Genomic DNA, 23,961 nt, shown 5'->3' on the forward strand with positions numbered 1-23,961 from the left:
CATATGTTTGCTTTCTTGGGATGTCTGGTGTTACGTAAAGAACCAGTGTGATTTTAGTTGTGACTAATGCTCCAAGTCTAGAATAAGGTGCAGCGGGCACGTTGCATGGCTTTTTTTGCACGATTTCACAGCATAGCCTCTATACGTGACCCAGCCTTGACATAAACCCCCATTACGAAGCTTCTGAGCAGAACCGAAGCTAAGAAGGAAGAAGCAGAGCCATCAGCCCCGTTGCGCGCTGAAAGCTCCCCCTTTCTCCACAGGAATTCCTAATTTTCCCCCCTGCTCTCTTGTTTTCGCTCCCTTTCTAGTCAGGGAAGGGGGCGGGGCGAGGGGCGGGGCCTCCCTCGTGAGGGCGGGCAGGGCACCGCCCGCCATGGCGCCCGCACCGCCCACACCGGGGAGGCACCGCCCGCCATGGCGCCCGCACCGGGAAGGCACCGCCCGCCATGGCGCCCGCACCGCCCACACCGGGAAGGCGCCGCCCTCCCGTGGCGCCGTGGGCGGGCGGCACCTCCCCGGTGTGGGCGGTGCGGGCGCCATGGCGGGCGGTGCCTCCCCGGTGTGGGCGGTGCGGGCGCCATGGCGGGCGGCGCGGCCGCGCTGCGGCGGGCGCTGCTGGGAGCGCGGCGGGCGGCGGCCATGGTGAGGGGGCCGCGCGGGTGGCGGGGCGGCCCCGCGGCCTCCACAGGGCCCGCGGGTGGCGAACCCTGAAAACGAGACCCTTTTCCCCCAAAAAAGTTTCTCATTTCAGCCAGGGCCGAGCAGAGAAATTCCACTTTGATCATTTGTTTTTATTATTTTTAAACTACTGTATGCGTGTATGTGTGTGTGTGTGTGTGGGGTGTATACATGTATGTACACACCCCTTTACATATATTTATTTTGTAATTTATATATATAAATATATATGTGATAGATATGGATAGGTATAGATACAGAGAGATGATGTGCACTTTACTGATATTTGCTGAGCACCTTTGCATCAGGGCTCCAATAACGCATTGAAGGTCTGTAGATACCTAAGGCAAAGCTCTTCTGTGTATGTGTGTAAATATACATATATGTGTGTGTATATATATATTTTACATGAACTAGTGACTATATGTATATGCAGAGTTCATATCCTGCCCCTCAAACCCCAAATATTCTGCACTAATCTCTGATGTCCCCAGTTAAATCTCTCTCTTTTTTTTTTTTTCCTTTGGCTCAGCTCCTTCCCCCCACGCTCCTTTTCCAGGTCTAGGTCAAGCTCAATCTCCCCATTTATATGAAGAAATACACAATTTAATTTTAAATCACCAAATTGTCTCTGTGATTTCTGTGGCTTGGTGAAGGTAACTGAAATGTTTAAACTGATCCAACAAAACTGCTGAGGAGCAGGAGAGTGAACCTTGCACTGATTCCTGGCCCAAATCCTGCACTTTGCTACCTGAAACAAAACCTCCCAGAATTTTCTTAAATCATCTCCTGATTTTACTTCTCGTCAGATTAAATAATAAATTTGAAGGAATAATAATAATAAAAATCTAACTTACAAAATGTTGTGATAGCAATACACATTTAACATCAAAAAGCTGTTTATTCTTGTGAGCCTGCAGTGTTTCTTCTGAAGAGTAAAGGGCCTAAATAGATTCGGTTTGGAGACTGAAAAACCTCTGTGTTGTGATGTCTGTGTCCTATGGAACATAACCCCTTTAAGTGCTGCTATTTGAGTGACTTCCCTTATTCTTTTCCCTTATTACTGATGAAAATTTTGCTTCTTGGAAATTACAGAGCCTTCATTTGGCTGATCCTTAGCAGTGCCTGTGTATTTGCTACTCCTGTGAGATAAAGATTTGGTAGTAAAAAGCAATCCTAAAGGCTTTTGCTCAGCTAGAATTAATTGCATTAACATGTGCTTTATTTTAATACTGCGTTAAATAAATATTTTAATATTGCATTAAATATTTAATAGTTTTATATTTTAATATTGTCTCAAATATTTAATAATTTAATATTCTAAGCCTGTGTTAGCTTTGGCGTGCAGCACCATCTGGTGGCAGAGGGGCTCAGACTGACCCGTGCTCACAGAAATGCTCGTGCCCATGAGCACCACCGGATCCCTCCGTAAGTACGGGGGATAGGAAAGTGGCTGGAGGTCAAAGACACACACAGATACACACTTTTCTAATGAAATAACTGCACATGTAAGTGTCCCCCCCAAAAAAAAAACAAAACAAAACAAAAAAAAAAAACAAAAAGACACAAGTTTGAACAGAAGAGCTTTGCTGTCAATATCTGCAGGCCTCCCGTGTGTTATTGAAGTCCTGGTGCCAAAGTGCTCATTGACTTTCATAAGGGTTTGTGTGATTAGGATAGCCTGCTCGCATTCATAAAGGCCAAACAAACTGAATTTTGCTCAGTGAGGGAGAAAACATCATCCTGTTAAATCATTACATTTAGAGAGCGAATTTGAGCCCAGCCTGTTAGAATATGCAGTCTGTAGTTAACCACTTGGATGTTTTATCTCAGGTGCTAGGAAAAAATATCAGACCTTTTTGAAATAACCTATAAATCAGATAATAACGTATCTTCAGATCTCTTTTTAGACACTGATGAAGATGTTTAAGCAGATGGTATAATCTGCCAAGTCTGTGCCCCTCTTGGGTTTAGAAGGACTTATTTTGCTTAAAATTGGATATATGTATGAGTGGTGTCATAGAGTCCAGTGCTTGTGTCAATAACGTGCAGCTGCATATATTTGTACTGTCTTTTTTTGTGTGTGTGTTGTCAGTGGGCAAAAAATACCTTTCAATTGCTTTTAGACTTCTGCAATACTTGCTATTTGTAAATTTATTTTATATTTTACTACTCCTAAGTAAAGTTATCTTTAATGCAATCTCATATTTTTTTTTCCTGTCTTTTAAAATACAGATATTCCCCAAAAGATCCCTCTAGCCTCTTATAATTGTACATTCAGTGCACAATGTAAATAATCTTATTTACATGGCAAAATAAATATATGGAAATGCAAATGTTACAGCATCTGGATAATACAGGTGAACAGACTGTAGGGTGCAGGTATGCTGGTGTCCATATTTGATTTCATAAGAGTCCATCACTCATCTGCAATTCAATGCAAAAACATATAGCCAAGCTCAAGGGTCCAAACAGAAACAGTGTTTCTTGGTTGTTTCGAGTAAATTGTATTATGCTGGTCTGAGAAATTATCAAAACTAACGAATCATATAGTGTTTTTTTTTTTTTTACACCTCTTATTTCTTGAACATTTACATTTCTATAGTAATAACCACAATTTCATCATGTGGTTTTCTTAGTATTGTATAAAATAGGACCTCAGCCTCACTTATGGAGTGTTTCTTATTTTCTTTTTTTTCTTCTCTTGAATAGTCTTCACAGTCTCACTGGTTGACAACAGAGGAGAGGAACCAAGTTTTGCTGGATCTTAAGGCTTCAGGCTGGTCTGAGCTAGGCGAAAGAGATGCCATCTACAAAGAGTTCAATTTCAAAAATTTTAATCAGGTAATTATTGTTATATACCACTGTTAGTATAAAGGAAACATAATTAGTTTAATTTCCATGTGATCTTGATGGGAAAATATTTGTATTCAGAAATTTGGGAGTGTCCTGTTGAGGCCAAACATTGTTAGATTTGCCTAGGTGGATTGTTCTCTGATTCTGATCTTACTAGATGGAGTAAATAAATTTCATTTTGTATTTGTGTGGTAGATATATTCTAATATCACATTTTCTTAATTATAATATTGAGGTCAGGGTTGGTACTATGGGATTAGACAAATAATATTTGATTCCGATTTTTTTCATATAATTATTAGCACTGCTAGATTAATAATAGAAAACTTAGTTGTTGGATAGTGTGATTCATTTTTGTCTTGTAAGCACTGGAAAAAAAGATGGGTAAGTGTAAGAACAGAAACTTCTCCCCAAAACTTAAATTAAGAGTAATATTTATTTACACCTTTCGTATAGTCTATTTAGCATGTGTAGGTTCAGATTTAAGGATTTACTGCCATAAGGTGAATACTTATAGTATGTGGTTACCATTTCAATTAGATTTCTGTGCTGACCTCTTTTGAAAGTTTGCTCTGATGTGTCCTATCTCTGCTGTTCCTCTTCCCTTTGGTCCTGTGCCATAAATTCAGATATTTTCAAGTTTCTTTTTTTTGTTTTTCTGGCTGAAGTAACAGTGAAATGTTATGAGTGAATACTATTTACTTCTCTAGTATTTACATTGGGCATTGGAATGGGAATTGCTTTCTTTCACTTCCCCATACAGGCCATTTTCCAATGGGGGAAGTGAAAGAAAGCAATTCCCATTCTATTTAATTTTTGTAGGTGATGTGTTCCCAGGTGTGAGGGGAAACAGGGTTTCATTAAGGTGACTTGCTCAGGTAAGGTGGTCCTTCCTCCGCTGCTGGAAGGACGCAGCAGACCCCCAGACTGGTATTTGTTGGTGTATGTAGGGACTAAGTGAGCTGTGAACTGTTTATTTACATGGCTGTGCTTTAAGCTCGGAGATCTTTAGGAAATCAATAGTAAGCTAGATAAACAACGATTTGCAACGCTGGCTCTTTCTCTTTGCTGTTTCCTGTAGTAGTAGTGTCATAGTGAGGGAAGCCCAGATGAGTAGAGGGAAGGTGAGAAGTGCTCCCCGGCCCTTCTGAGCGAGGTGAAAGGAGCAGAGAAAACAAAACTGAGCCCACAAGCAGGACAGAGCCGTTCCAGAGAGCACAGAGTCCTCGGTGCTTTTTTTTTTCCTGGATTGCACTTTAAACCTGAAAGTTAATATAGAACAAATTAAACCGTATCGTGTAACAAATCACGGGGCAGCGAAGGAGCTGAGCCCGGGAGAGGAAGCTCACATGAAACCTTGGTGACACGTGAAGGCAGCCAGGAGAACTGGAAGAACCAAGAGAGCGCGGCAGGTTTGACCTTGAGAAGCTAAATGAAACCCGTGGAAGAGGAGCTGAGATTTCATCCTTTGGGCTTGGAATATTCATGAAACCGTGTCCCTGAACCCTGACAGGACCCAGCCAAACACCTTGCTGCTTCAGCAGGCTAGACATTGTTTTTTTAAGAGTTAATAGAAAATATTTTTGCATACTGTAAATATGCTAAATTGCTTTGATCAGATGCATTACTGTACTGGCAGACATATCAAGAGACAAATCATCAAATCAATATCCCACCAGCAGGTAGCTGGAAAATTCATTGCTTTGGCCATTTCTTCTTCTTCCTTTTTTTTTTTTTTATTTATTTTTTTTATTCTAGTAGATTTGTCTTACAAATTGCAAAGGTATTCATATGTCTGTCTAACTTAAAGATTAACAAACATGCCTGTATAGGAAATTATGTTTATTTAAATACTAATTTAAATATTAGTAAGTAGTTTTGCAGTAGTGGATGTTTATACTTCCAGTACCTATCCCTGTAGAAATGGCAGACCCAAAAAAGCAAGCCACTTTATTGGCTGGAAGGTATTGGTACAGTCTGTGTTCCCCTCTAGCTTGCCCTTCACATTCCTTGTTTTTAAGGGAGAACATGAGAATGGTGTCAGCAGAAGTTGGGAGCTGGCTTCAAAATTTAATGTTTTCATGGCAACATGTGGTGCATCCAGCAGGGAAAACAAGCAGAGAGCGGATTCTTTCTAGCTCTAATTGGGATCAAGGCTATTTGTGAGTATCTGAAGGCAGAATATCACTTACCGTTTTTTGAGAAAACGGATGAAGTGCCATCATTTGCAGTTGCAGAAGGTGGAAGCTGCTTGTGGTGTCGCAATCCCAGGGAAGGGCCTTAATGTGTGATTTCCAGCTGGGATACTCTGAGCTGGGTGGCAGAGAGCAAGTATTTGCCTTTTTGGAAATTGGAGCTGGAAATGAATTGAAATGAATTGATGCATGTGTATGCTTACTTAAAGTTATAATACTCTAAGTAAATAACGTTTATTACAACTCAGGAAACACATGACAAAACTAGAGCTATTTACCTGCTTTGTAGTATGGGAGAGTTTAGTTTTGTAATGAAAGGAGCAAACTTCTAGGTTCTAAAACTTCTTTTATTTCATGCAATAAATCTTCTGTTTACAGTATTTAAAGTGTGAGTATTCAGTAAAAGTCAGAGAACTGAGAAATATAATTTCCTCCGTGTTCTTCATTCTGCACTTTTACAGATGGCATAAAATCAGGTGTGTAAAGAATGAGTTGAGCTGACATGAAAGGTATTTCAGATTTATGTTTTGCAGATGATAGTGGTATGATTAATGTACTCATTGCTTTTTTATTGCTTCTCACAGATAATGTTCATGATGCATGGAAAATTCTGTGTCTTTAAAATCTATGCCAGGTTTACAAAGTCTGTGTATGTCAACAGATGTTAAGAATATAAACACAACTTTTATTATAAAGTCATGCAAATGTGTAGACATGAACTTGGTTTATGTATATTATTTTCAGCATGAGAATGAAATGAAACTTCTGTGAAACAAGAGTTATTTAGATTCCTGAAGCTTTCAGGCTGAGATTAGCTTGGTTAAAAGCGATCAGAAATGGGCTGCCTTCTTAGTCACTGACAAGCTAATGACACTTCTGGCTTACAGAATTATTTTGCAACACAGAGCTTAAAACTGCTGATGCTGTTTGTTATTCTGGAGAGATACATTTTCATGAAAACGGGCTTTTGGGATCCAGTTCTCTCAGACAAGTTGGAAAGGGTTTGAAGTCCCCGTGTGAAGCCCTTGGTTGACTGCGTTGCTGTGGGTGGCTGGCACGTTCTCGTCCTGCTGTCCTGGCAAAGGCAGCGTCAGTGCTCAGCGTCCCCCATACCACAATGTGGCCCTGCAGCTCAACTGCTGTGAGCAGGTTCTGGATGCTCTTGAAGAGCTTTTTGCTTCATCAAGGCCTGACTTTGAGAATGAGGCCTTGGAGAACTGGGAGGAGATGGGCTTGGACTGGTCCCCAGCAGATCTCATAACCCCGAGATGGTTCTGGGTGAAGAGGAGCCACCCAAAACTTTACAGTGATATCAGAGTTTATTTAATAGTCTGTTTTTTGTCTGCAGGTGAACTTTCTCTAGCCATTGACTGGCAGCAAGGCAGCCCAACCCAGGGCTAGGGTCACAGCCCCTTTTCCTCTTGTGTTTTCCCTCAGTTACTCCTTTGGGAACTGGCAGAGAAGAGAGATCTGAGGATCTGGCTTTTAAGACCTCCTTGGGGGCAACTGTTCTGGGAGAGGGGAAGAAGAAAAATGGGATCAGAGCGTTCAGGCTACTTTGTATCACCAAAAAGACATGTTTTAAAGCCTGTTAACTACTGTTTCTGTGCGACTGCAACAACATGCTTATCTTCCAGCTACAGAGCAGGCAGTTTGTTTCCAGTCTGTCAGAACTAAATCCAGAACCAGGATAGAAATATAATTGGCACTTTCCAACTGTACCAGTAAGTTTTACTAATTATAGTTCTGAGATTCAGAAAGGGAAGTGCAAACTGGACAAGTGTGTGAAAGTCAGTAGTCAGGGGGTGGTAGAATTGCTGCACACTTTTGTGTCCTGACCTCTCTCTTGGAGAATTTCCTGGAATTTTCTCAGTATTCCACCTCACTAAACTTCAGGGGTGATCATGCAAAGGGGACAGACTTGGCCTAAAATCCAGAATTTCTGCTGAAAACGGTTTGCCCATTCTTACAAATTGTGCTTGCAGGTGATTCAAAAATTGGTGATCTTTTTCTGCCTTGATCAGGGAGCCTTTTTTTTTTTTTTTTTTTTTTTTTTTCTAGCCAGGCCTGTTAGCTTCTTGCTGGGGTTGTATGGACAGACCTATCAGTGATAAGGAAGCAGCAGAACACAGAAAACCCCTCTGGGAGCAATGAAACCAGTGAAACTTAGGTTTCTAGGGATTCATGCCCCTGTCTCTCTTTGTCATTGCTCAGATAACTCCAGCTCTTCTCCCTCGCGATGTTTCTCATCCAGACTCAGAGGTGGCAGGAGGCAGAACATGGATGAGAATCTTCAAGCCCCGTAGATGCTGCTTCCTTCACAGACAAGCAGAGAAGAACAGGGCTGAGCCCACACTTGGCCTCCTGCTCTAATTGTCACCAAGATGCAGCATTGTAGCCTTGAAACTTCCGTGGCTCTTGTCAAATTTGGTTGATTTTGACCAGAGGCTTTGGAGGGCAACTGCCTGTGTGATTGCATTTCCTTCGTTAATCTGCAAAGGCAGAAAATGTGGTTACAGCATTAAAAAGGTGGGCATTTTGCTGATGGGCAGGCTCAGTAATTACAGCTGCTTTCTGTTATGGGATAATTTTTAAGTGAGAGCTTTTATAATTTCATCTAGAGTATTTCAAAAAAGCCCAGGGTATTTGCATAGGTGTATAAGACCTCTAATGTCGTTTTAGAAAATGACAGGAAATCCAGTGCCTTAAACTTCTTAAGAGTTATTTTTAAATATATTTTCAGTATGTTTGGTGACATGGGACACAGCTGAAAGATGAGCAGAGGGGACAGTAAGGAAACGCTCTGGAGAACTTTGCATAGTGAGAGTCAAAGCACCCGTGTTTCGTCGTGAGCATGGAAACTTGTTTTTTGGGAACTTTTTTTGAAAAAGATGTGCAAAAAGTCTATCACTGTTAAATAATCATTCTCACTTTGCATTTTCCTCCTGATTTTGCTAGCTCTTTTCCTTGATATCCAGAATAAACTCTAAACTCCAACAGAACACAGTGCTATAAAGAATAACCAATACCTTTTTTTCCCCCTCATTGCAATGCCAGCTATTTTCCTTTAACCATAGGAAGACCTACCCTCCGTTTTGTCCCTTTAAATTGCATGTGGTTGTATATCACGGTTATAATATGGTTATATATCCAGACTAATTCAGTAGGATATGCAGTGAAATTCTTGATTTGTTTTAATCGCTTTACTTGGTGAAAATCCCTTGCCTGGGTCCTTGTCTTAAGGTACCTTTACCCCGCAAAGCTCTTTGGGGCCATTCATCACGTTTTCCCTAAGGAGCTGGAGCAGCGGGCGCAGATTCTATGCAGTCAGTGCTGGGCTGGTTGCTGCAGCTACTTCAGCTCTGTGCAATAACACCATGAATGTAATCTGTGTCAAAACTTCCTTTTCCAACCCCAGCGCGTCGCTTTGTCCCGTGCGTTGATCAAAGATCGGAAAATTTGTTTTTATATGCGTAGGCAGTGAGTTTCATTGCTGTTTTATATACTTAATCTTTTGGCTGTTGGGCCCAAACATGTCCACGCCTTTTGCGCATTGAAAACATAATATCCTTTAACCTACAATCTGCAGAGTTGAAAAGAATTTTATTTAAAATATTCAGTTGTGGACCACATCTCCAGCTTTTTATATGCCACAGTGGTCTTGGTTTTTTTTCTTCTCCATTGTCTGATAGTGAGGTCATTTTCAGTCCTCGGAGAAACTTTATTCCCAGCCAGATGCGGGCCATATATTAAAAGTAGCACCTGTGGCTAATATCACAGCAGCTTACCATAAATTTACATGGTAACTAGGATTATATCTGTCAAGACTGTTAAAAAATGTCTAGATTTAATTTGATTTCCAGTATTGAAGGAGCTCTCCAACATTTTGCTTCATAACTATATTTTAAAAGTTAAAATCACTCCATTGTTAAGTTTTATAGCACTCCCAGTGCCCATTAAGTTGATTTGTTAAATGGAGGTCAGAATAAAGCAAGTTGGCTACATTAGGATCGGAAACCAACCCATTTGTGACAAATTTAGTCCTCGCGTGTGAATCTTCTCAAAGCCTCCGTACTGATTGGTTTCAGGTGTAGCTTATGTCGCTTTTGTTTAACCTCAAAGCAAGAGCAACATGAGTCTGTTATTGTCAGTTGGGCTACCCAATGCACAGACCCATTTTCATTTGTTTGGGGCATTTTTTATATGTATAATGTAATGTTTGCTTGCTCCCTCTTTTTAGACTTTTATGTTATATTACCTGTAGAATGAAAAGAATTGATTTTATTTTTATCCATCTCGGTAAGTGCTGTTTTTCATATAGACTTTCCTAGACTGCTTCGTTTTCCATTATCCTTTGAGTCCTCTCCCATATGCTGTGATTTGTGCACCTGCAACATTATGAAAGTATTTCTGCTGGTAGTTAACGTTGTTCACTAACTTCCCCATGTTTATGAATACAATAACCGATTTACAATAAATCAGAATGATTTATGAGTGGGTTTACAGAGTTGAGAAAATCTTTGTATCTGAAAATAATGAATTTCTGGCCTATCTGCCTGTTGACGTTTCCCTTTTATTAGAAACTGATAGTGAAATTTTGAGGACTCGCCGAGGTTAACTCACAGGCTAAACCGGCACGAATGAACTGGCTCCACTGGCTCAGAACTGAGCGTAGTAAAAAATATATTATTCCTAGATGATCACACCTTCCTCGAGTTTATATTAGTGATTGACTTGGTAAATAACCCTCTTGCCTCTGAGTCAGGAGGTCGCACGGGTCGAGATGCAGCTGCAGGGCCTGGCTGCCCTCCTCCTCCCGCCATGGCAGCGGCTCCGATGAGCTCCGAGCTCAGCCCGGCTCTGGGCAGGTGGCTCCTTTGGAAGCTTGAGGTCCTCCTTCCCGGGCTTTAAAGGAGGAGGAGGTGACAGTGGTGGCCAGGTCCACATAGCCCGTTTCCAGTAATGATTCCAGCGAACTGGCAACCGGCGTTTTTTTGCTGCTGCTGAGAAATGCAGCAGAGCTAGAAAGCTCTTTGTGATGGAAATATTTAATCTGTTTGCATTGAGGTAGAAATGAAGTCCTGGTGCTGGGAAGCGCTGGATTTATTTTCTTCTCGTGGCCAGCTTGGTGGCGGGTTCAAGAGCACAGGGCAAGTCACTCTGTGCTCCAGAACACTTCTGCTCTGATGCTTTATATTTACCTACATTTTCTCTACTTTAAAAGTTGGTGCCTTAGCTCATCAGCAGCCAGTAGTTTAAGTTTAGCCTCTCTTCAACTATCTGGGCAACTATATTACTATAAAACCTGCTTTGCTTTAACAGCAAGCCGGTTATGCCTGTTTTATTCAGATATTTCCCCATTTAATACTTCTGTACTCCTAGGGAACCAATGCTTTATCTTCTAGCTCCTTAAACCTTTGCTTTTATAATGCATATCAGAAACTTCTGCCAGATAAAAGTTGGGCAGGTGACAAGTTGTGGTTGCTCCTCCTCTTACTCTTGGGTCTCTGGTCACCCCTTTGCCTTGGGTCCGTGTGTCCAGATCAGAGCACAGCGGAGCCCGTTCAGAACAGCATCAGTGTCACTGTTATATCGTCACCATTGCAGGCTGTTGGCATTATTAAAAACATCCCAATATTAATGATACTTAAGTGGAATCCTTTTAAACTGCTTACGTACCCTCCCTTTCTTTAGGGACTGCTTTGCTGGTAAATTCTGGTTTTTGGATAAAGCCATGTTAACTCTTCCCCCTAACTCTTGTCTCTTCCCTCCATCTTAAACCCTGTACGATGAGGTGAGCAGAACTGAAGGGTTCTCCCCTGGCCGTTGTAGGATGAAGCGGAGGTGAAATCCAAGATGCCCCTTCCTAGGTGTTGTAGAAGCCCCATTTGCACTGCTTTAATTTTTCCCCATATCTTCGTTCGTGAAGCCTAGTCATGAGGATGATGACTTTTTCTTATGACTTTTGCTGTGATGAGGAACAGTAATTTTATTGATGAGCAATGCCCTATTTCGCCTCAAAATTCTTTCTGTGCCTTGTTGGCAGTTTATGGGGGAAACTGCATCTCCCGTTGCCGAGTATGGCACACGGCGTAGACCTGGGGTGTGTAGATTTAAGCTTCAGGCTGTCCAAGTGATCTTTGGGCTGCTCTCCAGTTGGCTGCACTGCGAATGCTTTCCCTAAAAGATGGATTTATTATCGCTTAAGTAAAAAATATGACAGCATTTGCCTTATGCTTATTTCATGCATAAATCTGAATAAAAATAAATTATTTGTCAATGCCCTTTAGATTTCACAAGCATTCTTGCAGATTTGAGGAGGAGAAATTTTTCTCCTCCTTTCAGCGATATGCAATGCACAAATGGATTTATAATGATTATTCATTCTGTTTGGGTTAAACTGGACAAACTGTATATCAGCCATGCAGGCAGCCTGTAGCAGACGTGAGCGGTCAGCTGATTTTAGCTAAAGTTTGGACTCTTTCTTAAACGAGCTATGGCAAATGTGGTAATGGTTCTGAATTTCACTGGACCACTTCATTTGGGAAAATGTAAATAAGATTTATGTTGCCTTTTGTAAAGATGGCCACTCTGAACAATTTCTTCTACCTTTTCAGTCCAGGAAACCTCATGCCTTGTAACTTTATGCATTAAAATTTATTTGTATGGGGGCACGGGAAAGATGCTGATGTAGATGTGCAGAGCACATCTCTACAGCTTGATTGTGTTTAACCTCTTGCCTCCCCTTGCAGTTGGAACAGAGCCTGACTCCATTTAAAAACCGTAAAGAACCCCAGCAGTTCTCACTTTCTAGTAGTCCTCCTCCAAAAAAGCAAGGAGGAGAAACACGCTTTGGGAAATTATGCTCTGCAATTGTAATTAAAAATGGACCCAGACTGGTAGAATAAAATAAAATAAAATTGCAATGCACCTATTTAAAAATTAACCATTACTTGCCAAAAGCACATCAAACCCGCTTAGCGGACATCCGTTAATCCGGCGGGTAGCTGTTTCGGGCTTTAATGCACACTGTTTTACACGTTAACGGGTTTGAAGTTCCAGGCCAACGCTGACCTTTCACATCTGCTCCTTTCACAGTAGGAATCTCCACTTACTGCTTCCTGTCAGGCTGGATTAGAGTGACAAAGTGCAGCGCTTGGGCTGGCTGCAATTTCGTTTTTGATCAGAATTATTTCTTTCACAAACAATCACATTTGCTAAAATGTTACATCTGCTATGAAAAGCCACTGGCAGCCCCACAGTTTATCAGTGTGATGTGAGTATAATTTTTCATTCGTCTTTCATAAAGCTGTAAACCAGCCTCAAATAGGTTGTTGGGGGAGAGTCTCCCTTCCTCTTCCTCCTCCTCCTCCTCTTTCTGCTTTTCTCACTATTTGCCATTTTCTTCCCTTAATTTTGTTGGGCTCGATGAAGAGTTGCTGGTGTTTGGAAAACCCGAGGTGCTGTTTCTGAGGGTTTTTCACAATCTTTTGCTGAAGAACTTGGCGTGCAGCGAGGAGCCGGGGGCTAACGCCTGGCCTTGGCAGTGCTGAGTCAGCACCGCCCCGCTCTGCTTATTTATGGCTCAGGGTGCTTTATAGGAAAATGTTTCATATTCTTCGGTGCGCAGGGAAAGGTCCTGGTTCATTTTGTGCTCGGGTGTGATTTTTCATCATGATGCAATGGGAGTAACAATAGGTAGTTAAATACACACTTGCGTGTTACCAAGATGTGCAAAAATACTCTAAGCTCCCCCAGCTCAGGGCTTGTGTTTGTGCATGCTTCCTTTAATGCCTCATCTTAGAAAAATAAAAATAGAGGCGTACAAAGGGTTTCCCTGACTTCACACTGTGCTCGTTTGTATTTCTAAAGGAAATTGCACTGGAGGGTAAGAATGAGTGTTTGTCCTGCTGCAGGATGCCCCCGGGTACAAGCAGTGCGGCTTGCCCGGAGGAGCTCTGGTGTCCCTGTATCCTTTACATCCTATTGCCGTGTAGGACAGGAGCCAGCCCTGCCGGCCCTGATGAAGCTCCTGCTGAGGTCACTGCGTCCACATCTAACCTGCTGAAGAGCCACCAACCTTTTCCAGGCTCCTCCTGGCCATCTCATGTGATGTCTTCAGCAGCTTGGTAGGATGCAGTGCTTCCCTGGCTGCATCCCTGCCGTGTGTCTTCCCCAGAGCACACACTATTCGTGGCTTTAGATCTTTTCTTGGGTTCTGGCTTGGCCAAGAGGCCATTAGAGCACCTCTCTGAAGTCCTCACACCTCCATCCTCGGCGATTCCTCTATCACGTGCTTGAGTTCCTTGTGCTCTGTTTTTTAAAAAACAGCTCAAAACAAAAAGGCTCAGCCTCGTGGTAAGAGGACAGGCAGAGATGTGAAATGACCGTGGGACCAGTTGCTTCTTCTCTTAATCCATCATAAAACAATGGCTTTCTTATCACTCTTTGATGTTTTCTTAGGATCATAAATGGTTGAGATTTAAAGGATTATCAGAGGCAGGATGCTTCAATTGCCTTGGATACTCGGCAGAGAATATTTTGGATATTAAACTGGTAGTATGTGTAATTTTGGCCAGAAAACTAAGGAGAATTTGTCTGAGTGCTCCCTATGTTATCAGCAACATGTATGGCGTATGAACTTCATTTTCATGTCTACAGAATGAAATCATTCCTTTGTGTACAAGTAAAAAGAAGCTTTGGAAAAAGAGCAGTGTTTCTGCCATGGCCAAGTCCATTTTATGCAAAATGTGTGTAATGGATAATGAACTTCCCTGTTCTTCTGGACCAATTCGCAGAGCTTTCTATTCAAGAAAACACCTGAGCGCTATAAAAATCAGAGGATTTGAACACATTTTTGAAGTTAAGCATTTGCTTAAATTAATTCACATTTGGTCCAGTTTCCAATAGCTTTATGCTATGGGCTAGAACTGTGATCAAGGATGTTTTAACATCCAAGTGCCAGCATATTTGTGCAATATGAAGCCCATAGGTTAGTAGAGTGACTTAACAGAAGACTCAGGTGCATGAATTCAAAAGGCTAGAATGGGAACTAACTGCATCTTATTACTAGTTTATTTTTACGGTGTTTTGTTTGAGGACTTTATTACAGTACAGCTAGAGTTTGGATTTGCTGGGCCGAGCATTTGCTTTAACAAGTGAAATTATCATTGTTCTTTCAGTTGCATGGCCAAGAGAGTTTATTATTTTAAATGACTGATTGCTTTAGCAGGTGCTCAGTTAATGGAGGCTTCACTGTGTTGTTTAATGTTTTCAGGTAGGGTGCAAAAAGCTCATTTTAAAAAAATCATGTTTCTTTAAATAGCCATTTTATTTGGTGTAAACCTCCTAAGTGCAACCTTTTTATTCCATTTTCAAGTGCAAGGAAATGGCTTGGGAGGAGCAGGGCAATATTTATCTGACTGCGAGGCTGGAGTTTTTCTTCTGTGCTCAAGTTCAATCCAGAAAGCTGTGATTATTTTCTGCCTTTTTCCCCTCTGTTGAGTAAGAATACTGTAAAGGAGAAGGGCAAGTATAGCTTGATAAAAGTCAATATAGATATTTAAAACTTGATTGAAGCTGATTTTTGAATAAATAATGTTACGAGGATGCATTTGCCTAGAGCTTGAAGGGGAAAAAATATTTCAGGTACTTTTCTAAAAAGTTGAGATATGGATATATATTGATAAAATTTATATTTTTTTATTTATGTTCATTTTTTATTTATATATTGCCAAAACTGGCAGTAAGGGCGGTCTGGGGGTGCCCAGCGGATGCTGCAGCCGCTGCAGAGCAGATGGTGCCTCGGAGGAGACCCCTTGTTAGGGGCTCCTGGGACCTTGTTCAAGCTTTAGCTGCACCTTTAAATTTAGGACCTTTACTTATTTTTGCATAAGTCTTTACAGGCATCCGTAATTATTTTTATATGCCTATAAGCAAAGGAATATCTCTTCTCATAAGGTGGAGCTTAGATGGTTTGAAATTTTTATCACTAGCAGAAAGAAGTTTTTGTGCTGGTTTACGACATCTCCGTGTTCTCTGACTTTGTTCAATCGAGCTTATAAATCTTTTTGGTGGTACAGATGATTAAATTGGACGTGGAATCTGTTCATTGAATCGCAGGGTGTATTATCTGCTTTCTGCTCATGAAGTCCAGGTGCAATCACTTATTGCAATAAAAACGAGAATAGGGAAAATGGTCCTCAGATAACACAGGGGCTGCTGGAAAAGTAAAAATGAAGAGGAAGAAGGTAATAGATGTAACACATTTTATCATATTATCACCACTAATAGAAAAACAAGTCAGAATTCAGGAGTTATGAAAAGACCGATAAAAGCAGAATTAGAAACGGGAAAGGTGAGACTTCTTGTGCAGGTTGCCCTTGAGTGCATTTTGCACATGAGTGAATGTGAGGGGTAGATTAAAGCAGATCAAGGATGCAGGATTTAAGAGTGAGTCAAAACTCTTTATACCTCCCTGCTATTGCTTTTTTGTATTGACTCTCCATATCCTTCAGCCTTAAAAGAAAAATTGTACTCGTTTCAGGCCTGTTGAGTCTCTTATGGGGCACACTGTGATCGCACCTGTCTTGGGATAACCCTGTCATTCCTGTGGAATTTGGGAGATAAAATTTGGCCCAAATTTATTTGGGAGAAATGCATCTTTAGCAGCATTGGAGCCATTGAGCTTCTTGTGCTGCCGCTCGTTGTGATCGCACGGAGTCGTTTTTAACTATCCTTCTCTCTGAGCAGCCCGGGCTTTTTCCCAAGGACAGAATTCCTGGAATTGCCTCTGTCATCTCCTGCAGCTCTTGACATTGTCCCGGTACCTGTGCGAGAAAACACCCCAGTTTGGGAAAGGCCTCAGAGCTCCAGTTCCCTTTGCCTCTACTTATTCTGCGTGTTCTTCAAATTGGTAAATCATATGACAATAAACAGAAATACCCTCAGTGAAGAGGGAAGGGGAAACTGTTGTTTATCTGGTCAGGTGGTTTAAATTAGCAGTGATGCGGGTCTGTATTATGTTACTTTAAATCATAGTGTCCCAACAGGACATAAATTATGAAGATTGTTACAGTATGTTTCATCCAGTGTAAGATCAACAAATTGGAATAATTTTTTTTATAGGAAAATCAGTGCTTTGGCAAAGTTATTGTTGAAGAATTTAATTTAACTTGAGCTTTGCTTGCATTATTTCTTAATATATAAAAACTATTTGCATAATGTATGAAATATAAACATTTTCAGAATCAAAGGCAAGAATGCCTCTTCCAAGATTACATAGAGTGGCAAGCTACTTAGAATAGATCAGTGTTTGTGCTTTTGCTGTCAGAAATGTTTGATATAGAGCTGGCTAGCTAGTTTCTTCACTGACATAATTGTAAACAAGTGTTGCAAGACAGAAACAGCCTTTTTTGCAGAACATAGGGTGAAGGTTTTCACACATTGTGGCAGATCTAACATGTAAGTCACAGTTTGGAGTTTGCAGCTGTAATAGGAAACTTTGTTTTTAAGTTAATAAATAGGTAACTTTATTTTGAAGAGCAAAGCGAGGCTTCGTTTTGTTGGAAAGGATGCGTGCGGATACGCGTGTGGCGTGCGAGCTGCCAGCGCTGGTTTTGTGAAAGGTTGTTGTAAATGAAGAAGAATGTGGACAATTAAGTTGGAGGTTGTAGGGTTTTTCTGTTTGTTTTTTTTTTTGTGGTGCCACGTTTCTTTCTTTAAGACAGAAATGGCATCTTGGTGCTTGTCTATATGTCTGCAGGATTCCACTTCCAGCCTTTCCCTCCACCCCTGAGCAGGAGAATGGGAGCATTGGATGTGTTAATGGTCGGAGTAACAAGATCCTGAAGAGGAGGTAGCAGGGAAACTTGGGCAAAATGTCAAGGTTTTGGCCAAGGCCAAGCGTGCTCTGGCAGCGGGATGAGCTGGGCCCAGGGGGGACGCAGGGAAAGGCCCTCAGGGCAGCCCGGAGCAGCAGGGTCGCCCAAGGGGCTGCCCATGGAGCGTTTCTAGGACATGATTTAGTTGCATCCTTAGGAAGGAATGTTCCAGGGTTCCTGGAATGACGTGAGCAGGGAGAAGAGCAACCGGAACGTGCTCCCCTGGTTCATGTCATGTATAAACCCAGACAGGGCCGAAAATAAAGACACCCAATGTCTAACGCCACGTGGATTCAATTTCCCAGGAAAATGTTCAGAGAACCGATGGCACAAAAGGGAGAGAATCCTAAAATGGGAACGTGCTCCTAGGAGCGGATAGTGGTCCTTGTGCGTTGCTCTCACCTTTTAAAATATGAACGGGATTCGTCCTTTTCCATTTGTGTTTTAACCGTATTGTCACTTTCAAATTCATATGTGACTATAAGAAGATTTTGCATATTTATAAGGTAAAAATATTTTAATGGAGTTGGTTGAGTTAAAATAAAGCACACTTGGTGTTTCTTGTGAGCACAGCAGAAAACGGCATGAGATTAAATTAACCCCCTAGTAGCATTATGAAAGGTACCTCAATTTAGCTTGACATTGAGGAGTTTTACCTTTTATCTGTTAGGTAGTAATGCAAGCTAGATATGTAAAAAAAAAAAAACCTACTGCTTGGGACTGAACCTGGGCAAGCTGAGTTTGTTTTTGTGATAAGCCCTCAAAACTGCTTGAGGAACCCAGAGATGATCATTTTTACTTGAGTGAATGGAAAAGAAATGGGCTAAGCCAAGTTCTCTATTGTCAATATGACAATGTCACTATAACTTGGGTTATTTATGCATTTCCCGACGATAACCGATACCAAAGTAGCCCTGATGGGTGTGGGAGGGAAGACAGGTAGCCCTTACATTGCCTGGGGTCGAGGTTAATGCTGCCTCAAGCATTATAATGACAGATGGGAGGCAGAAACTTAATGTACTTGTGATTAGCATATGGTTTCCTTGGCTCAACGGCTGCAGGAGGTGGAAGCGGCCTGGGTACTGTCTTCAAAATTTACACGTTTTAAAACAAATAAATAAAAAGCACGGTTATACTGTGGAGCCCCTCAGCTGTTTCTCTTGAATATCTTCATTTTTGTGTGTGTAAAGTACTGTCAGCTGCTTCGTTCTGGAGATGCACTGCAGTAATCTGTCACTGGGGACTCGCTGTTGGGTGATATATTAGCACGACTTATCGACCTGCGTTGCTTTGATGTATAACTCATCAAGATAATGTTGGCAAGCGCAGTGCAAAAGCAGCATGTTTAAAAAGTATTAAGATGAATTGATTCCTTGCTTAAGAAGTGTGAAAGGAAGAATAATAGCAGATTAGCCCAGGGATCCTGCGAGGCTCCCGGCGCCGCTAAGCGTTGTGCCGTGCGGAGCGGCGGGTGGAATTTCATCGTTTCTCCCACTTCTGTTTTTCCCATTTTCGAGAAACACAACTTGCATGGAGCCTCATTCGTGGTAGCATTTTTTGTCACTTTAAAAAGCGGTTTGGCCAGTCCCAAAAGACTACTTGAGAAAGATGACAGTTTTTTTATTATTTTTATTCTTTTTTTTCCACTTTCTTAGTATAAGTTATTCTTCCAAGAGTAGCTCTGATTTTCCTCTCATGCAGGCACACTACGACTGGTAGTATTTGAAAAATATTTTAAAGCGCCATTGCACCTGAAGCACCAGTAGTTTCAGTTCCTGCCTTGATGGTCTTACAAGACGCGAAGGGAGAAGACCTGCTAGGAATCCAGGAGGGCATCTTCTCTGTTTGGGATTGCTCCGCTTGGTGCTTTTCCTGCTGCTGTCGCCTCATTTCTTGCCAGGTTTTGCTCTCCTCCTTGGCTGGGGTTTATGATGAACTTATTTAGATTAACCTACATTTACAGGTGTTATTTGAGCCTGAATAGCTCCAAAGTATTTGGAGATTATTTTGACAATATTTACTTAATATGCCTGTTACTGAAATAGCTCGATACGTTATATAATATTTAATACATTGAGCATCTTTAAACACTTATTCATGGTTTCTGGAAGACACATGAATCCTTCTGTTCCGCCCTGTTTTTCAAGTTAAGATCTGGAAAAGTTCTCTTTAGTGGCCAAGAGGCTACAGAACTCTACCATTAGTATATTTAAGGTCAAGATTGTTTTGGATCTTACTGTGATAAGTAAAGTACTTGTCCTCCTTCTGTCAAGAAATGTATGATGCTCTGATAAACTCTACCCACTGCTGCAGTCTTGACAATGATCTTGCACTGCAGACTGTTTAATAATTTTCATTATTTTTAATTAAAGTTGAAGAAGTGCAGACTCCTTCTCAAATTAGGGTTGGTTTTGTTGCCGGAATGTGGTAATTACTTTAATTGATCACAAGATAGTTTCCTTGATCACCAATTAGACCAAATTACCGATCGAGTTTCAAGACGTGAAGAAATGTCCAAACTGATTTTATATAATAGTGTTTTCATAGCTAATCAAACCTAAATATCTTTTTCTTCCAGTGCCAATCGTATTTTCTAAAAGGAAGGTTACGGCTCTACAAATATAAAGGTGATTCGTAAACAATAGCGTTCTAATTAATTTAATTGGCAAAGGAAGTGTTTAGGACCTTAATGGAGATTGCAGGGGTGAAATTTGCTCCGCAGAGCTGTAGCTCATTTTTGTAGAGGGAGATTTTTTTCTTCTTGTGTATAAATAAAATAAACTTGAATATAAGAAGCAAGTTGCTCTGACTTATTTGCAATGCCAAAGAATTGCCTTGAGTAAAGCAGGGCAATATGTACGCACCACATATGTGCCTTTTTTCATCCTTCCTATAAACAAACTGTCTGTGGAGACTCCAGCATCTCCAGCCTTAGGGTCCTAGGAACAAGCAGGATGACCTGTCCTGGGGAGGATCCTCTGCCTCGAAACCAATCCCTTGTCAGGAGAGAGTTTTTCAGAAATTTGATCTATTTTTTCCCTTGTTTTCTTGCACAAAGGCGGTCTAACTGCAGATCCGTTGCTGACTATTTCAAACCTTTGGGACAATTCTGTGTATAGGCTGTAATGTGGGAAATAGCACTCCAATTAAGCCAACTCTAACAAAGTTTAAATAAAATAAGTTTCAGAGCAATTCTTGCATATGTGTTCCAACTTCTCACTAACGTCTAGCGCACAACTTGAAGCTTTCGGCTTCAAAGCTTGTTGCTGAAACATTTGAAATTTCTTAAGCATAATTGTTCACTCCAAGTAAAATTAAACCAAATGAGAGCTTCAAGGGAAGTTAGGTTTCCCAAATTTTGGAATGCTCTTGGGTCAAAGAAGAAAGCTTTTTAATTGCTGACAGTTTGGTGATTTCTAAATGACAAACCTCATTGGAATGATTTTCTCTGATTATAACGTTTGCATTCATTTGACTGGCAAAGCGACTAACAAAGTCATACTTCATCCAGGCTCTGGATTCTTTTTTTCTTAAAGCTTTTTGCAATTTGTGAGAGGCAAAAAGACTGAAACTATTATCAACCATTATATGTTATTTATTGACCACATGTTTGTTTGAAATGGCCATCGCTTGGTGGAATGTGGACTCTCTATGTTCTCTCCAGTAAATTAGCACTGCAAAACTACCTATATCAGGTAGGTTTTTGATGAGACTGTTGTATTGTAATATGAACCAGACCATAGAGGTGGATGTGACTTTTGTTCTGCATGTTAATTTAGGTCCTGTGCCCTATGGATGAAGCACAACATGAGCAAAGCCCGTTGACTTTAAGGCTTTCTGCTCATGCACTGAGACCCTTTGGGCCCCATAGTATAATTGCACTCCTGTTTTGCATGGCCATCCTCGTTTTCTTTGTAGCGTAGTCATTTACTCTAAGTATTTTGGCAAGAGTCTCCTATTATTTTCTTCTTGAGGCTGTGATAAAAACTGCCTTCTGGAGAAATGTGCGGTGCAGAATATAGGGGCAGAAAACTAGGAAATCTATTTTAACTGATTCAGGTAAAATATGAGGTCATGAAGCAGAGTGCCAAACCCACCTGCTGCCTTTCTTGCCCCCTGGAAAATAAACAACCAAGTAATTACATGAAAGGATGTTTCTGGTGTCTGTCCAGTATAAGACTGCTGGGCCATGATGCTTAACTAGAAATGGCAGCTTGGCAAAAATACCTTGTGGTGTCAAAGGTAAAATCGTTGCTCCCATGCAGTGGCTTTGAATTCCCGAGTAAGGAACATTTAGCAGAATGATTTACCAGCACGTGAAGGGGATAATTTCTGCATCAGGAAATGCTTTGGTGGCATGAGATGAAACGCTCCTTCGTGCAAGCAAAAATGAGGCCCTGTGTTCTGGAGCATCTCTGGGACTATCCAGATTTTAGATGGTGCAATTGGGCGGATTCGGTGCCAGGGTAACATGGGGCAGTTGTCCTGGTGGATAGATGACTGTTTCTGTCTTTGCTCCTTCTCTCCTAGGCTTTCGGATTTATGACACGAGTCGCTCTGCAAGCAGAGAAGATGAATCACCACCCAGAATGGTTTAATGTCTACAGCAAGGTAACACATCCACCACCTTTGGTTACAGTCACTGTGAATTAAGTAGCCCAAGACCCTGTCATAGTGGCACACGCTCTACACCTTTGTCTTTTTAGCTGACATACAGTGGCAGAAATAGGACGTGTTGCTTAAAAATGATCTTTGCAGAGATAGCCCCATTCTCCTCATGGATGGAATGAGTTGGTGTCTTGGTTTTCTTCTTTTCCGACATATTTTTCTCCAGCTCTTTCCTTTCTGTGTGTGAGAATGTTCTCACCACTTTGTTGGACGTTCTTCTGGAGTGCTCCAGCTCTGGGATCTTCCAAAGAGTAAAATACACATATTCTCCAAGGTTTGCAGTGGTGAGATGGCACAAGGAACCGAGTCCTTCTCTGCAATTATTTTCTACCAGCTGCGTGATTTGGACTGACACTTAACGTTTCTGGCCAGGATTTAGGAATTAAATAGAGCCCTTTAAGCCCTTCCTTATTTAACCTGAATAAATGACTGTTTTGAAGCTAGTGAACACTCAGCAACTTTCAATTCCTCTCTGAGCAACAAGTTAGGAGCCAGAGGAGCAGGAGATCAGTCCCTAAATGGCAGCCTGAAATTCTAAATTTAGACTTGATTTTTTAATTATTGTTGTTGTTGTTATTTTAGACAAATGTGGGCCACTGTGCCTCAACCTAGCAGCTTGTAAAATTTGTTTATACTATTCCTTAACTGATGGTGGTCTTGTATTTGCAAGGGTACAAAGTATACTGCAACGAAAGGTGATGCAATGAAAGGCAGGTGTGTACAGGGGAGTTTTGCTCTCCCTTTACTTTTATTTTGTAATACTTCTCATTTCATTGTGCTGAGCTGTTGGTTTTGGAACTTGGCAAAATATACAGCAACCCCTGCAGTCACCCGGTTTAAAGGGTAGTTAAATGGCAACTGGGCAGAGTCCTGAGCACCTACTCTCAATGATTTTCTTGGCTTCCCTTTTCTCTCGTTCCTTTTCCCCAAATCTCTGTAAAATGTCTGAGAAGGTGCCCAGCTCGTTGTGTGTGTCAGTCTAAACAGACCGACGCAGGGGCCACATCACCAAATTCTTGGTGACGCTGATACATGGAGTTAAAATGGGTTGTTTAATCGGACACTTCTTTCTGGATGAAATCCAAGAGGACAAGTCTGCTTCATTCTGCAGGGAACTTCGCTTCAGGTTCTGTTAAGCCTCCTCACCAACAATATTTCCTAATACATAAGCAGCAAGACTTCAATTCCCTATTTGCGGAGAGCTTTTATTTCTTGGTTAAACCAGCTCACTGCAGAGCACCCAGTGTGTGGATTAACCCTCAATCAGTCTATGCAACCAAGACCAGGAGGGCTCTTCTAATCCATGCCCATTCCTTTTTTACAGGTTCAGATAACTCTTATTTCCCACGACTGTGGTGGACTGACCAGAAGAGATGTGAAGCTGGCCCAGTTTATCGACAAAGCTGCTGCTTCGGTGTAACGAAGATGTGAGATATTTTAACGGGGTCGCTAGCGATGGTTTGTGTTTGAGTAGTAGCCCTCATTCCTTGCAACACTGATTTAGGTCAAATCCCTCAGAGGTACTTAATTAGGAAACCAAAATCAAAAAACAAAACAAAACAGACTGGTTTAGCCTTGTCTTCCTTTAAGAGCTCAGTGTGAGAGACCCCCCTCTAAAAATAAGCCTGGGCTTATCCCTGGTCATTGCTGGCTGCAGGTGAGGATGCAGAAGATAAAAC

At 41.4% G+C, this 23,961-nt stretch overlaps 1 protein-coding gene across 1 annotated transcript; it reads left to right on the forward strand.

Moving 5' to 3' along the window:
- Positions 1-580: 580 nt before the first annotated feature.
- Positions 581-23,713, forward strand: PCBD2 (pterin-4 alpha-carbinolamine dehydratase 2). Its single transcript, XM_088536939.1, has 4 exons — positions 581-645; positions 3,394-3,525; positions 22,145-22,225; positions 23,607-23,713. Exons 1-4 carry the CDS (start codon positions 583-585, stop codon positions 23,700-23,702), a joined length of 372 nt encoding a protein of 123 aa, XP_088393065.1. The 5' UTR covers positions 581-582; the 3' UTR covers positions 23,703-23,713.
- Positions 23,714-23,961: the final 248 nt, after the last annotated feature.

The sequence above is a fragment of the Tinamus guttatus genome, unplaced genomic scaffold (genome assembly GCF_059628265.1).
Source record: "Tinamus guttatus ecotype Peru unplaced genomic scaffold, ASM5962826v1 Tinamus_guttatus_pri_ptg000710l, whole genome shotgun sequence".
In the NCBI taxonomy this organism is placed as follows: domain Eukaryota; kingdom Metazoa; phylum Chordata; class Aves; order Tinamiformes; family Tinamidae; genus Tinamus; species Tinamus guttatus.